This window comes from Stigmatopora nigra, chromosome 21, assembly GCF_051989575.1.
Source record: "Stigmatopora nigra isolate UIUO_SnigA chromosome 21, RoL_Snig_1.1, whole genome shotgun sequence".
NCBI classification, from domain to species: domain Eukaryota; kingdom Metazoa; phylum Chordata; class Actinopteri; order Syngnathiformes; family Syngnathidae; genus Stigmatopora; species Stigmatopora nigra.
In genome coordinates this window covers 6610216-6626973 of record NC_135528.1, presented here as the reverse complement: position 1 = coordinate 6626973, position 16758 = coordinate 6610216, and the positions used below count along the sequence as shown (strand labels likewise).

General features: G+C 47.6%; 1 protein-coding gene across 4 annotated transcripts; it reads left to right on the top strand.

Moving 5' to 3' along the window:
- Positions 1 to 154: 154 nt before the first annotated feature.
- Positions 155 to 16516, top strand: LOC144214469 (uncharacterized). Of its 4 annotated transcripts, none has more exons than XM_077742848.1 (5): positions 155 to 346; positions 3539 to 3582; positions 7119 to 7172; positions 13918 to 14064; positions 14203 to 16516. In XM_077742848.1, exons 1-5 carry the CDS (start codon positions 248 to 250, stop codon positions 15368 to 15370), a joined length of 1512 nt encoding a protein of 503 aa, XP_077598974.1. In that variant the 5' UTR covers positions 155 to 247; the 3' UTR covers positions 15371 to 16516. The 4 variants fall into 4 exon arrangements, with proteins under 4 accessions (XP_077598974.1, XP_077598976.1, XP_077598977.1 ...); XM_077742850.1 differs by lacking the exon at positions 155 to 346 and adding an exon at positions 1749 to 2020; XM_077742851.1 differs by lacking the exon at positions 155 to 346 and adding an exon at positions 2061 to 2247.
- The last annotated feature ends 242 nt before the right edge of the window (positions 16517 to 16758 follow it).

The following is a 16758-nucleotide window of genomic DNA, read 5'->3' as shown; positions in this document are numbered from 1 at the left end:
AGAACTATTGCTTTAATATGTGTTTCTCTCAGCTCCATTTAAACTTTTTTTGCAATGTAATATAAAAGGACTGATATTTGCGTTATCATTTAGTTTGCTTTCGTCGTCATAAAGTAGGTTTGGTTGCTTTTGTATCCTTTGTTGCGGCGCTTTTAGTTCGTCACAAGTGATTGGCAGGTGTTGTCTTTTCGCATTGTCTTTGAACGCATCTGATTGTTGTTTGGTTTTTCCACCTGCGGCTCTTTACATGAATTTGCTGCTGCAACTCATCTCGCACCTTCTTATTATGTTAACCAATTGTTTTATTTTCATATTTCTGTACCATGTCACAAGTCAATGGAAGAAGGTGAGTTTGAAATCTTCGTACATTGTGTATATTGTTGAAAACGCCAGCTAGCTCGTCTCGCGGAATTGCTAAAGTGTGGCTAGTAATGCTAGCGCCTTTTGCTAGCCTCAATTAACCTTTTAATCGTGAAATCGGACAACGAAAACTACGAGAAATGTATTTTGCGTTAACGATTAACATTTGTTGAAAATACCGGGGTTTATGAAAACGATCATTATGAATCAATCCTTTATGATACAGTGCCGGCGACTACCACGTAGGGGCGCTGTAGGGCCACCTGCACTCATTTGTGGCCTATATTTTATTTGACCGGGCTGACTATAAAAAGCTTCCCAGGCGAGAAATAAACTGGTATTCGTGATGAAAACAGCATTCTCTAAATATACCTTTCTCATTGCCTCCCTTTATCAATGGCAAACGTCCAATTAATTTGAACTGATGTTACAACAAAGTAATTCCATAGTCATTAGTGGAGGAAAAAACTCAATAATAACAATAACACAGAGCAAATGAGCAATTTATTTGTCTATCAAAAAATTTACATTATTTAGTTTCAAAATATTACTTTGTTTTTAGTGTGCTAGTCAATTGGCAAGATTTTTTTCACATTTTCCACACCGGGCGTCGCATTTTGCTAGACTCAAAATTTCCTATGCGTGCTCGAATTTAACCCAATTTTAGTGGCCCACATTTGCCAGTAGATGGCAGGGATGTCCCACACGTTTTTACACATTTGGAGTTTTCTAATCGAATTTTGTCCCCCCCCTGTCCATTAAAATTTTCCTTTTGAGGCGCCCGTCGTTGGCGCGTCGCGTGCTAGCACGGTCACGTAGCATGTGGAAGCGTCTACGGTCAGATGAATGCACAAACGCGGACGGACGGGTCCTCTAAGCTTCTTCCCCTCCCCCTTGCAGTCAACGTCTCGCTCCCCTTTTTTGTCCCCCTCGCCTTCTCTCTCTCTATGTCTATCTCTCTTTCTCTCCCCTTCTCGCACGCACTATTTCCAGAGAGGGCGAGCCAGGCAGATGCGCGGCGAGAGAGCGAAAGTGGGAGGTGAGGGGAGGGGGCTGAAGCAGACAGGATTAGAGTTCAAGTGCACGTGAAGAAAATGGCCTGAAAAGACAGCGGTGGGTCGAGCTAGGAACGGGATCGCCCTCTTTTGCCTCTTTCTATCCCGAACTCTCCTCCCTCACAACCACCACCAGCCTTTGCCGTAGCGCCGGCCGGCTTGGAAGGAAGAAGTGAAAAAGAGGAAAAAGAATCACACATTCCCTCTTCTTCCTCCTCTTCCTCCTCCTTTGCCTCCTCCCTCTCTGCTGGATATTCCTCCCTCCCTCCCTCCCTCGCTCTCTCACCCCTCCCGACACACTTCTTCTCACGCCTTCCTTCCACTCACGCTTTCTTACTATACCCCCCCGCCCCCCTCCTCACCCGACACCCCCCCTTCTCTCGGCGATGTAGGGCGAGCTCGGATGCGCCGCGTTCCATTTGATGATCGAGAAAAATTCCTGCCTCGTGGTCAGGCGGGAGAGAAAGAGAAAGAGTACCGGCGGCAACTGACGACCGGAGAGAGGGATCTGGAAAATTTTGCGGGAAACCATGGGGAGGGAGTGAGGGTGACACGGAAGAATCGGAGCCTGACTTCTTCTTCTTTGGTGACCGTTTGATTCATCTGTGAGTATTGTGGCTTCAGTCGTCCCCCCCCTTCAAGCTCTCTCCCTTCCTCCCTTCCGACTTAACCGCGTCCGTCACATCCCTTTTGGCCGTCCGGACGAGGGCGCCCACTTTAGCGTATCTGCGGCGTACACTCGTGATGCTTTTCTCCACTTTTTCTGTTTTTTTTCCTCCGGGGTGATGCGGCGTTGGGATTTTCCTACCCTCGCTGGCGGTAACTCTTGAAGGTAAGACGGACATGGGTCCAAAAAGGGGGTCTTGGAGAGGCGGAAGCGGTCCCAAGCAAGATCTGACGTCAAGACGTCCGCGGAAACGCTTTTGTCCCGTGACGACTGCTCCCTTTTTTTCCTCCCGCTTTCTCTCCTTTAGCTCCCGCGGCCAAGCATTAGCTGGCGCTCGCGGACGGCCTGTTTTCTAAGCTTTGACCTCCGCCGGATAGCGCCGCCGTCGCCGCCGTCCCACGTTTGCGATCGAGCGAATGAGAGAAGGGTTGGCGGGTGGGGGGTGGCTTTTGTTCGTGGTCGACCTCAACCTTTCCATTAACTGTGCTTGGGAGAGAGTTCCCGACTTGCGCAGCCGTGCCAAATCCCGTCTTTGACGGTACACCTGTGAGCCCCTCTCCCCGGGGGGGTGGGTTTGGCCTCCCAGCACAGCTCCTCCGACCGTCTCCAACCCCGCGAGGTCATGAAATATTACTCAGACAGAGCCGGCGTTATGTAATGTTACATAACGGCGGTGGCTGGCGATCTGGCCGGGGGCCTCCGGAGGAGAAACCTATACGGCTTTGCTTATGGAACGAACTCACTGACGGGGTCAATCCACCGGCAAATGCTCGGCCCTTAAAGGGGAAGCGGCCCCTTGGCGCGACACCACCCCCCCCAAAAGACTTCCCACGTGTGCGGCGGACTGGAAAGTGGTGCAGACGTGACGCGTTCAGGCAACACGTTTTGGTGTGGGCTAATAAATATTTGGAGGCTTTTTTTGGCCAACCTGACTCAAATGCTGTGAGGAAACCATCCTCCAAATCCTAAATGATAGATGGAGTCAGCCATTTTGTTTTAAAGCAGCCATTTTAAGGTCATTTTGGACATTCCCGGGCGTCCCCGAAAGATGGACCACGGCTCCATGGATGTCGGATTGCAAGCAAATTTCAACCAAAAGCGGCCTTTCACAAACAGTTTTGCGTAAATGTCCTAATTCCCCAGTCTTTTGATTCAAAGTGACATTCTATAGTTAGTTTCGAGATGTACATGTACTCCATTGTATTCTTTTTGTATAGCCATTGAAAGCAGATGAAGGCCAGACATTTTTTTTTCTTTTCCCAGCATCACCTTCTGTTGAGTTGCGCTATAATGCTGTTGTCGTGTCAGGCGAGAGCAAACGACAACCTGTTATCCGATTATATTTTTCCCTGCCGCTGTGTTATAACGTTGAGGGATGTTTACATTGTAAAGGCCATTATTGGCCGATGCGGCGTTCCCTATTATTCAACACGCCTTTCTCCATTTTTTTTTTCAGGCTGAGCCTTCAAGCAACCACTTTGAAGAAGCCATTTGTATTAGGTAAGAATTGATGTACTTTACTTTTTATCTTATGAAATGCCAGCAGGTTTGATTGAGGCAAAATTGTAAAAGATGGAACATAAATGAAGCTATTTTTGCTCGCGTCGTTTTCAGACTCATTTTCAGACGTCCAAGCTTGCGCCAACCTTGTTATTTTTCCTCAATAACCAATCAAATCCAGGCGCTGCCTTTGCACTGCACTCAAATGGAGCAGATTTTCAATCACGCCATCCGATCTGGGGCATGGTGGCTCGTGCCAAAGGCGGCGCGCGTCCGCACTAATTCGCCCGCCGCCATACGTACGTACCAAATCAAAGCCATTGGACCAGCGACAAAATGGCTAGAACCCCCCCCCCCCTGTCTGTCAATATTTCTTTGTTAAGTTTGCGCTCTCGTTAGCCCTTAATGGAAGTCAGCCGCGCGATGGAAACGCCAATGCGGCATGGGAACAATTGAATTACTCCTTCCTGAGTCACGGCGTCGCCCGCCACCGGGGCGGGCACGCACGTGGCCCCCCCCCCCCCTAACCTCGGCCAGACGCGCGAGTTTGAGCCACGCCCTCCCGGCCGGCCGTCCCGACGTCCGTCCCTCCTACGTGTCCCCGCGCGGGCGCCCCTTCGCACAATAGAAGCCTTCTTCCGCCAAGTGTTTTGACACAATCCCCCCGCACACAAACACATATTGTTTGCAGGCACACAAGCTGTTGATTCACACACGGTTGAATCGCACGCGTTGTCTCGCCTCGGCGCGGCCAACATATTTGCTCAGACATCCGCCGCGGTCGGTGGCCGCAACGCACGAGGACCAAGCCGCCGGCCATTTTCACTTGTTATTTGATTACAAGCGTCCTCTACCAAAGCCACGTGCGCGCATTCCTTATTCGCATGCAAATATTGTCATATTGTATTAAAAAATGAAAGCATTTTGTAGCACCAATGCTTTTTGGATCCATATGCTTAGCGACGAGGCCTTGGTTGACCTGATTTGACGGCGAAAGACATTAACGTCCGTCTAATGGAATCGATAACCGCAATGTGGCTTAGACTGTTTTTGACTGTCAAAGCGTGGCATTTTTCCTCTGGCCAGGGTCACGATTAGCCTTTCCCGGGGGGGCGGTCTGAATTCCCAAGTGTCACGGCACCTAGCAGCCTCTCCTTCCTCTCGGCGTCTTTTGTTCTTCTTGGCCGTGGCTTCTTTGTCTGTTGGCCGCCAGTTAATCTGTCCGTCCTGTAGTCACGCAATCCGGCGGCCTTGTCCTAGTTTGTCCCGCGCCGCTCAATCCGTCTCAAATATTCATGGGAGGAGCTATTTTTACTCTGTGTCAATCTCTTTGGGCCTTTTTCTTTCTTTTTTTGAAGAGCCCCTTACCTGTCACACCCCAGTTTACAATCAAAAGTGCAAGCTTTTGTCGGCCTCAATTTGTCTCCGCTATCTCATCAAATGTTGATTTCACCGTTTCACTTCAAACGATCCAAAAAAAAAATGACCCGAAAGCGGCTTTGGCCGACATTCTCGCCCTCTTATGGAGAGTGGTGGCACGCATGTTGTGCTGGTTGCTCATTTATGATTGATATACACACATGCGTGCAAGTGTAGCGACTCCATACATACTTGATAAGAGCTCAATGTATTCTTCAGCATTATACAATCTCCAGAACATCCTCCATGTTATATTTTCTTCAATTTTCCGTACCGTTCAATCACCATCGGGCGAGATATTCCCTCGAAAATATCGTTTTGCCGTATTTTCTGTACCGTATAGTCCGTAACATAGTAGCGTCGTATCGGGAGTCACTCCTTAAGCAGCCAAGAATGCTATTATTAGTACTCTAACTGGGATATCATTCATAAATATCATTTGTAAATATCACTACTAATATCGCTTGGCGATCACGTGCCCGCCTTCAAAGTCTCGGCATCCCGGCGCAGCGTGGTGGGACGACGCGCCGACGAGCGCCCGCGGCCGCCGCACGCCAAAGCGCATTACCGCCGCCGTAACATAGAGCGGCGGCGACGGGATGGGCGGAATGGAGATAGCTCTCGGGGACGGACCAGACAAACCGACAGACGATGGCTGGCGGGGGGGCGGGCGGGAGCCAGTGAGCGAATGTTTGGCTGTCAAGAAGAAAAGCACAAAGACGTTAGCACTTTTTACATTGGATTTTTTTTAACTTGGGCATAATGTCTGCCGGGAGTGATCGCGTTTAAACGGTCGCCCGAGGTAGCTGGCTTCCTTGTCTAGAGACGCTTAATAATTTAGCCTAGCATGGTAGCTTGAGATTTTGCTATTTTCTTTGAAGCCTAGAATGTACAGCGCCAGATTGACTGTAGCTGCCGCAGTGCTTCTTCTGTTGGCCCATTTTTCATTTTTTTTTGTTCTGCCGCATGCGTCTTTTCCGCCTGGTTCCGTCTCTGTGACCACGGAATGGTCACCTTTCTTCACGATGTGAGCCAAAGGTTGAGATGGAGATGGAGGTTAGTTTAGCACCCCAAGGAATCTTAAGTGGGGCACCCGACCAGCCTGCTTAGCCAAGAATGTCGGCCTTTTAATACGGAACAAAAGTTTGCAGCGTTCTTCTGTGGAGATGCCGGACATCAACATCTGGACATCCTGTAAAAAAATAACAATAACTCTGGTGAAAGCCAAGACCAGTAAACCAAGGAAGCCACCACCAAGGCGGGTGGGCTTAACGCATAACGCTTAACGTGCTCTCTCCCCAGACTGTATAGAATAAAAAGATGAAAGCGTCTATTTCAAGGCCACCCCCGGCAATTCCACTCTTCTCCCCGCCGCGCGCCGTCATTTCTCCCAGGTACGCTCGATAGTGCACTTAAAGCTCATTTAAGCGTTTGTCTGCCAAAAGGCAGAGCAACATTCAGCGGGAAGTGGCCACCACGCACGCCGTCATGTCTTTCTTCTTCATCCACCAATATAGTATCATTTCATTATTTTCAAAGTCCTTTTCCAATATCAATTCTGACACTTGACCTGAGATTATGTTGATCATTTATTAGTCCCAATTACGAATAATGTCACCCGGAGTAGCATTTCCATAAAAGTGTGTCGAAAAACGTCAAACAATCTTCCGACATCTTTTGGAAAACGCCAAGTCATGCTCCAGTCAAATGAAATACGTCGTCGACGCCCTTTCCGTTCCAAAGGCTGGATTTTTGGTGGAAGGAAAAGCGTCCAGACAAAAACGCCACGCGGATGGATGCCTTGTTTCTATTTTTGTTGCTTCTATTTTCCCACCAATGCATTATTCATTAGCGTTGTCCTCATCTGGCTCTTACCTACATGTATTTCTCCTTTTCTGGCCCCTCCCACTGAGACTCTACGCCATCATCCGTCACCGAGTTAATCCCTTTCGCGCTCGTACGCCGTGTGACGTTTTTGCGCTCGTCGCCGATCGTCTGTTTTCATTTCATTAAGTACGTGGAGGCGGGGCTTGGTGGTTAATTGTGGAGCGGGCTGTTTTGTGTGTTTTGTGTTATTGTCGCCATATGTTTATAATCATGTGCTCTGTCTCTTGCAGGAACGCGCCCCGCCAGCATGGGAAAGTCCGCAGAAGATGGCCGCCGCTTACCAGGTAATTGTTTCATTAATTGATTTCTAAGAGATAGCGTTAAAAAGATAGAATTGGAATTTGAACAATGCCGTAAATTGATGGCTAGTTTACCATTAGTCGGGGAGGGTGACTTGAATTGTAGCGTTACTTAGCCATCGTCAATCAGGAGTATTGATTAGAAATTCCAATGCCCTGTCATTAGAGATTAATTTAACTCATATTTTGAATAGAAAAATATCATTTACAAATGAATCCCCTATTTATATCTTGAATTTTCTACATTTGTTTTTCTACTTTGCCACGTTGTTAAATGCAAATTGAGGCATGGAAGGGTTAAATGGGAAACCAACACACACACACACACACATTTGCTGGCATATTTGGATACACTCGACCCTGTAGCTCTTAGCAACTGTGCCCTAGCAACCGCGGGGGGCACGGTGCCAAGTCATTGAGTTTGCTCCCTGCTTGCGTTCCCATGGCAATGTTTTTATGCCTTTTGTAAATAACCGAGCGCCGTTTCGCTCCAAAATGATCCCGCCGTAACATTTTAACATTTTCCTTCGATTGCGTCCGACTGAGGTAGCGGGGGGAGACGGGTAGCCCAAAAGGACATTTTTGGACGGGCCTCCAAAATGCGGCATATTATGGGATGTGGTGGCGCTTTATACCAGAATTTTTCATGTAATGGCAATCTGAATAAGGTGGAAATTGAATTTTCAAGCCTTGCGAAAGCTTTGCGCGTTTCGGCACGCCGCCGTTCTCACCGGCAACGCCAGGGTCTTCCCGCCCGCCCCCTTTTGGCCCGCTGGCCCAGCCCACCACGCCAGGCACTGGCACGGGCACCGCCGGCGCCGCCACCGTGCCGCATTCGAGCGTGATGTGACTTTGAATGAGAGCGGAGCGTGGTCGAGGGAGACATTCAGTCAGTCGACGGAAAAAAAGGTTGTCGCGGCCAGGGGAAGAAGAAGAAAAAAAGCCAGACAAAAAAGAAAGTGGCCGTCGCCGAGAGGGGAGGGGGGGGTTGCGCTTTCGGCAAGGGCACAATGGCGGCGAGGTGAACGGGCTCCTTCTTGGAACGCTGCCAGTAAAGCCAGCCCACCAGGCACTGGCGCGCTCGCGGTGACGGACCGACTTTCTTGGGCGCAATCACGGCGGCACAATGGCGGGAGTCGGTCGGGGGGGACGCGGACACTTTTGCCGCATTGTCCTCGGGCCGAATGGGGAGCGATGGCGATTGGGCGAAGGGGGGGGGGGGGGGTGGGGGGCTGTCAAAACAATGTGAACACTATTACAAGTAAATACCACCGCCAGCTATTTTTAAATGAAATTGTCTATTGCTAAAATAAAAGACAGCTAGGTTCGTCCATCCTTTTTTAGTTGACATCCTCAGGAACTTCCAAGTTGAAGCCATTTTTAGATCATCATTGTCACCCGTTCTTCTTTTGTGAGCCTCAAATCACATAGAAATGAATAGTGAGTATAATTATTTTAAAAAAATGTCAACATTCATTGCAAACTTTCTACATTGGAACGACGTTTTACTGCAACAGGCAACAGGAAATCAAAAGTCCACCCGTAGTAAGATAGCAAACCAGTCGTGCCGCCGACGTGGAAGATTCCCACTCCGCCTCCCCTTTAGTGGAAGGAAGTAGGTCAGGCAGACGCCTACGGTGAGCGGCTGCAGGTTAAGTGCTCGCTCGCCTTTGTCTTGTTCCCACACTCTCCGCCTCGCCTCACCTTGGGTTGTTGGGAGGAGGTAGGAGGGAGGTCATTCCACGAATGGCCACAGGGGGGAGACAAATCCACCCAGTTTTGCGATAGCCATAGTCGTCGTTTTCGTGTAAATAGTCGTAAAAATATATATTTTTAAAAAGGACGAGCCGCTCTCAAGGAGTAAAGGAAGGAAAGAGGCGCACTGCAGCGTGAGGTAGTTGGTTGTATTGTTTGGTGTCATAAGCAGCCTGGAGATAACGGTACAACCTTCTAGCTTTCCCTGCGCTGTGGCCAAGTCTCCTCGCCCCCACGCTTTCTTTCGGGTGAGTATGAAGAAGAAGAAAGGAAGGCTCCGACTTTTCTTTTTTGTTGCCATTTTCGCTCTCCGACGTCTGCCCACTAAGGCCGTAATGACCCGTCGACCAAAAGCCACTAAACCGGCTATGGGTAGTATTTAAAAAGCAACTTTCCATCCTCCTGTCTAAGGTCCGCTACTAGGAAAATGACACTTCAATATTGTTCCAAAAATGATCCAAAAAATCTTTCTTCTACAAGTTTAATAATGCCAGTACTGCCTCCAAGTGGCCAAGATGCTTCTTTATATACATTTTTCAGGTGGTCCGTCCGTACTATGTACTGAAAAGCCACGTATGTGTGTATATGAGATGAACTGGCCTCGCCCGGTTTCGCCCTCAGACGCCAAGTTGCAATACCCACCCAGCCACCCCTCTGTCCGTCCCCCACCCCGTCTACCCTGTCTGTGTCCCCCCCACACCGTGTCTGGCGAGTGGCTCAGACGCTCAGTATCCGCATTGCGTTGTGGCGAGGAGTGGAGAGAGGCAAGAGAGGGGAGAAGAAAAAAGAGCATATATCAGCAATATGTGCAGGGCGCCGCTCACTCTCGACACACACACACACAAGCACACACACGCACGTGCTCGTGTAGACGCGTAAAGGAAGAGAGCAGCTCGCAAAATGCACCATCACAACTCATTGACTCCATCTTAGTTCACTTTCACGGCTTTGTCAGGAATTGACAAATACGGGACTTTAGCTGCGGCCTTTTTTCCTCCCAAAATGGACGCACCCAAAACGTATCACTATGAAATCTAGTAAGGTTGGGACGATTTATTACTATTTTTTTAAAAAGGCGAATGCTGTAGCACAATATAGTTTTTTTTTTGCATTTATTCAAGTCGACAACACCACGTTGCGTTCAAAGCCCAGGCAAGGTCGCGCCACTTTTAAAAAGGAGACGGAATGAAAAGAAATGTTGATGTTAAAGCGACATGTAAAAATGATTCAACCAGCCATTGAAGTGATGGGCTGGAGAATATATATTATATATATATATATATATATATATATATATATATTATAAATTGAAAACAATAAAAAGATCCAATAAAGATGGAATCACCTGGCCGACACGCCCCATCACCGTTTTGATTGAGCCAATGCCTTTAAAACCGCACGTCACAAAATCCCCTCATTTCCAGACGCCGAATAGTAAACGTTACCCCATAGGCTGGCGTCACCCCGCCGCCGTGCAACGTAATAATAACGGCAGACACCTGAGCGAGCGTCTTTTGTGTCAAGGCACGGCGGCGGCAGACTGCAAGACGGACGGGGCCAGACACAACGTCACACGCCTGCAAAAAAAAAAAGGAAAAAAAGGGGGAAGCGGTTACCGCGGAGAAAGAGAGAGGAGAGCGGAGGGGGGGGGGTTCAAATGAGAGGAAGGGCTGAGACGGAGGAGCAGAGGGAGGCGGAGAAGAAAGAGCACTAGATGGGGATGCTGCGCGCTCGCTTGCATAAGTATCTCACCGTCCGTGCGCGCGTACGGTAGGTGACGGACACGCTCGTAGATGGATGGCGGTGGGAGGGAGGATGCGGCGGCGGCGTATCAGAGAAGGCGGAAGACAAAAAAAATGACAATCTGGATTATTTGTTTTTTCTCCCTCCGAGCGTTAGCCGACCGCTTCACCGTCCGTTTCCGTTCCCTTTGTTTTTTGCCCATATTGGGAATATTTTGGACGCGCGTCAAGTTGCGGCGAGTAAGCGCCGCTCGGGCTCGTAAAAGTGGGCCAGGCAGGGAGAGACAAAGAAGGAATGATGGAGTTAATGGCGGCGGCGGCGATGGCGGCGGAGGGATGGCTGAGTCCAGTGCCCGCCCGACCGCACCGCCGTCACGTACGTTCCCAACGGCGCGGTCCTAACTTGTCTCTGGTTTGTTGCAGTTGGCGAGGCAAAATGGCGGACTGCGGCGGCGACTTTTCCTTCCTCGGACCCATTTGCCATTTCCATTTTTTTCCTCGGCCCCAACGCCGTCCGACTCCTCCTCTTCTCCGTGTGCTTCCTTGTCCCTGAGACCCTTAACCTGTGATGATGTCCACGCTCACAGGTGAGGTCCTTGGGAACAGAGACGCACGCAAAAAATGATGCGTTCAAAACAAGCAAAAAAAAAACGCCGTCCGTCAAGCAGGCCCACGCTCGTACTTTTTCCACCATAATTTGTCAAGTGGCTCTCACCGTCGTGACCAAGCTTTAGCTAGCCGACTCGTTTCAGCCGGGGCGAAATTCCGATGAACGTTGTGATCTGTTTTCATATTTCAGGCTGATATGCTTTTGATTTGTACTTGATTTTCAAGGCCCTCTCCAAATAAAGTCAAGCGCCCTCCCTCCCCAAAAACGTCTCTGGCCTGTTGATTGAGCCCAGTCACAGCATGGTTTGTGTTCACTTTGCGTCTGTAGGTTATGGGTGGGACTATAGTTACTTTAGAATGCCACCTTCTTTGTCAAATGTTCCGTTTTTGTCATCAATAATCTCATTGTCACATGACCGATAGACAGGGAGGACAGGACCAATTGACCTTTGAAAACCGTTATTCAACTGGGGGACAAAACAGGAATCAATTAGGCATCAATGACAGTTATTCCTTATGAAATATTATTCAAGCTGTTAGAAAGTTGTTGATTTGTTTTCTTCATTTCAGATGTGCCCCGAGGTAAGATGCTGTATTTCTGATGTGCTCAATGTCTTATTTTTTTAGCTTATTTTTTTTTTAAAACTACTTTATGACAAAAGTAAGTTCTAGTTTTATTTGGATATCCAGCAATGTACATAAACATAACTACTTTATACTTAATTTATGACAAACCCAAATTCATTTAAACAATTTCCCCCACTCTGAATATATTATAATATGCAATATCTATTTATTCAAATGCGATAAAATTTTAACTAGACAAAAATTAAGATACAATATATAAATATTATTTACACATTGATAACAGTATCCACTCTTGTATACTTTGTAATTGTGTGTCTTTCTACAGGACTGTAGTCTTTTAACATTGAATATAATTCTAGTCGGACCAATAAATTTACAAATGTAGTTTCTTTGCAGATTCGGAAGGTTTAACATGCAATTTATTCAAATATAGAGGACAAAAACATTGCCGTCATTGCCTTCGTTTTATAGCCATGCTTGTTTTAACGTGTCGTTGCAATTTTAATTATTCTCTAAGTAATGTTATTATGGTAAGATTTTAAGAATAATATAATGAGATGTTATATACTTGGGGGCTCCTAATGTAATATATAATGTATTTTTTGTTTTTCTTTTTAATTCAACGGCTGCAGGAAACAAAGTTAGGCTTTTGTTTTGTATTTTTTCGTTCCTATCCCGGTCGTTTCAATGGACGGACCACCGGAAGTCACCGAAAATTTATCACAGCCGTCACAGCGATATTTGGCGCATTTTTGGGAAGCCCACACCGCTCCATTTTTTGTGCAAGATTTTGAGCTTAAACAATACAAAATCACCTTTATTACATTTTAAAGGTAAGAGAACCGGCGTTTGGTTTCGTGCGACAATATTAAGTAGAACATTTAGCCACCGGAGCGCTTGCCTCCGCTACGCGGTCCTATTTGAACCCGGCTATGGCCTGGAATACAACACGTTCCATAAAAGCATACTGTTTGTTAACTATGAAATGCGGGACGCAATAGCTCGCCTTTGGCATTGTAAAATTTTGCACAATCGGCTGATTTTTTTCATTTAGTGCGTTTAATATTGCGAGCGTGTGGTGAAAAGACGTTTTCAATGGCGCGCGGTGTTATTGTTTGGACGGAATGATAATTTGGGAGTTTGGGGAAAGACTTGAATGTCGCTACGCCTTCCCGCCATTTTAAGAGTCTTGTCCAGAAATTAGCCGGAGCCCTGGTAAATACACCCGACCACCATCAACAAGGTCAATTTTAAAAAAACACCCAGCGTATAATTCTGCATTTTTTTGCCACGTAGCAAAGATTTATCGGTTTGTTTTACGTATCTCTCGACACGCTCATTTTATTGAGACAGCTATTGTTGTGTTTTCCCGACAAACATGGCTAATAAAATAGGAAAGTCCAAACTAATTTTAATGAAGCGCAGTGTGAAATATTAATTCGTAATTGTTGTTACATTTAATATTTCTCCTATTAATATTTATATCATTAGTGATGTGCAGACTACTTAACAATGAAACGCAGAGCATAAAGAATAGTGCAAGCTATTCACTCAAATTTTTAAATAAGGGGTGGGTACTATACTTGAAAAAATATTTGTAACTTGTAATAATTTAAAATTTGATTCAAGTTCGTTTAAATTGTCCTATTATTATTCTTAATAGTATATACCTGTATTTTATATTTTACATTTGTAATAAAAAAAAGTAAAAGCAGAAAAGTGAGTCCAAAGTATTTCTTGCATTGCGCAAAATGGCCTCGAGGTGGCAGAACTTTTCAGCGGTGCCACTTCTGAGCATTGTATGTATCAGATATGAAAAAAATCTTGGACTTTTAATTTCTCTTGCAAACCCCGATTTGGTATTCGATAAAAGTTCTAAACATGGTAATTTAAGGTTTTACAGGTCAGACCAGATTGGTATAATAGACGTCTCTTTTGTGTCTAGACTAATGTTCTGTCTTAAAGCCAGCCACCCAGTCCAGCTGGCATGGTCTTATTTCAATGCCAAATAGCATCACTTTTGACTTTTTTTCCAGGTGGAGCTCTCCCACAAACGACATGGAAGACAAGCCAAAGGGGCTAGAGGAAGAGCATAGGAACTTGTCGAGCCAACAGGAGTCAAGTGAGGATCAATCGGAGACCGTTGTGGCCAAAAGGGGCAGAGGAAGACCCAAAGGTTCCAAGTAAGACCCAGCCATTTTAATGCCCATTTTTTTACCTTGAAAAACGAAAAAGCTGTACCCTTAAATTTCTCTTTATATATATATAGTCTTGCATTATTGTCTTTAAATATATTATAAATATATTTTTCTTCTTCTCAGGTCGCCCAGCCCCGGTTCCAAGAAAGCGCAGTTTGGCTCCTCCGACGTCAACCTGATGGAGCTGGTCTCGGGCATCTCCAACAGCGACCCCACTCTGGGCGGCTTTGAGAACGAAGACTACACACCCAAAAAGCGGGGACGGCCCAAGGGTTCCGGCACCAAAGACCAGTCCGACAACGCTTCCGATGCACCCCGAAACCGGCGGGGGCGGCCCAAAGGATCCGGCAAGCGCAAGGCGGAGAGGGCCAAGAGCGAGGACGACAGCGACGGCTCCTCCAGAAAGGCGCCGCGCACGGACGGCGACCGCTCTTCCGTGGCCACGCCGCGCGGCCGAGGAAGACCCAGGAAGAGCAGCGCCGAGCGTCGCCCGCCCCCCTCCGCCGACGGCCCCAAGAGAGGCTGGGGGCGGCCCAAGGGTTCGGTCAACAGGAAGCCCGCCGTGTCTTTGCCGCACTTCCAGGCGGGTCGCCCCCGCAGAAAGGCGGTGGCGCCCTCCAGGCTGGTCATACGCTTGCCCGGCAAGCACAGCAAGCGGGGCAGACCCAGGAAAGTACCTCAGGGCAGGGGCCGTCCCAGGAAGTACCCCCTGCCCTCCCCGGAGGACTCCCAGAAAAGAAGCTGGAAGCCCCTAGGGAGGTCGCGGAAGCATGCCGTCGCCGGCGGAGAGACGCCGGCCCGTCGGGGCAGGGGCCGCCCGCGCAAGTCGGACGCGGTGGCGCCCCCCTACGACGGACCCCCGCGTAAAAGAGGCCGTCCCAGAAAGTACCCGTCGGGCTCACGCAAAGATGCCAGCAAGCCCAAAGTCTGGAAGCCCCTGGGGAGGCCCAGGAAGTATCCCCTGGTGGAACCCCCCGAGGGAGCCCCGCCGCCGCCTCGCCGCACGCCCGGTCGGCCACGCAAGACCCAATCCAAGCGAGGCGCCCACCTACGCAGCCCCGCCACCTCCTCGTCGGCGCCCAGCCGCAAGGTGCCGACGCTCAACCCGGATGGCACGCCGCGTAAAAGGGGCCGGCCCAGGAGCGTGGTCCGCGCCGAGGACCGTCCGGTGGCCACCCCCTCAAACCATTCCGACGCCGAGACCGCCGAGCCGTCGGAGGAGCGCCCCGACGACGAGGCGGAAGATTGGGCCGACGCCGAGACGGAGCAAACGGCCGCGGACCAGGAGTGACACCCGGCCGGGCGGGGGCTCCTCCACGAACAATCCATGGCGGTCTTACTCTTTTAGGCCACGTTGTAGTCCGGTAAGTTAGAGGAGCCGCGACCGACTAATCGTCTTTTATCATCATGTCTTACTAGAAACATTTACCTTTTTTTTTTCTTTTTAGTTTGAAATGACTATTCCTCTACTTTAGGTCATGCTGGAAGAGTCTAGTTTTTTAGCGTGGCGGCGCTCCATTCAGGTTCTTGGGCTTTTCCTGGCCATCAGGACCAATTAGAATAGTGACAAAACAAAAAGAAACAAAATCATGCGTAGAAGTCTTTGTAATCTTTTGACTTTTTTTTCAGACGCCCACCGCAAGTTGATGCTAGCACGCCCGTTAGCATTCATCTTAAACAAACGGGCGGGACGATGACAAATGTAAGCCTCACCCTTAAGGTTTGATCATTGGTTATTTTTACTCTTTCCGCCTGCACGCGAACACGCTTGTCGTGTAAAAACTTGAATTAGTATATTTAGTTGAATTCCCCCTTTTAAAAAAAGCGTGTGCCATTACCCTGTAAAGTGAAAATCAAATCATACTGTTAAATGTCCTCTTGCTTTTTCCTTCGCCGTTAGTGGTCTAGTCTGGCGGATGATAACATGAAATGTAATAGTAGTCCATGTTATTGCCACCTCGTCCAATTGGGTTCTTTTGTTTTTTTTAATCAATAGCCAAAGCTTTGAATGTACCTTTTTTGTACTGATGGGGTTGTACTATGGATTGTTTGATAAAAATAATAATTTAAAAAGAAAGAAAAAGTGAACGCTGTCTCAAACGCCTTCCTGCCATGAAGATTGCCCTCTTTTAATTAGGACTTGGTCCTTTTGTTTATTTTCGAGCCACAATAATCCCTTCCAAAAAGATTCTTCCTCAAGCCGTTAAATATTTTTCATGCTGTCCGGTTGTTTTTATTTTTTTATTGTTTTTTCTAAAACAACCAAAATGGCCAATTGTTTCCCCGCACTCACCCGTGCAAGTGGTTTAATCATGAAAAAAAAAAGGAAAATCCAATTGGAACTATTAAATGAAGCGATTTGGATTCTTTGGTTTTTGACAAGAAGCCAATTTGTAAGATATGCTCTTGAAATAAAATGTTGACCTTGTTATTTTTACTTATGTTTCTTTGTCTCTTCTCTATTGTGAAAATGTGACGGAGTGAGACGTCTTCTCGACAACAGAACGAAAACTATTCCATGCCTAAAAAGTGTGAATAGATTAAAGGATTTGCGATAGTTATGCTGATAAATCAATGTATTTTTCAGTCGTGGAGTTAAGCCTTGACTTATTAGGTTCATTTTCTAATGAATTTAGATATTTTAATGTACTAATATGTTGAGCGAAAAAGACCGAGTGG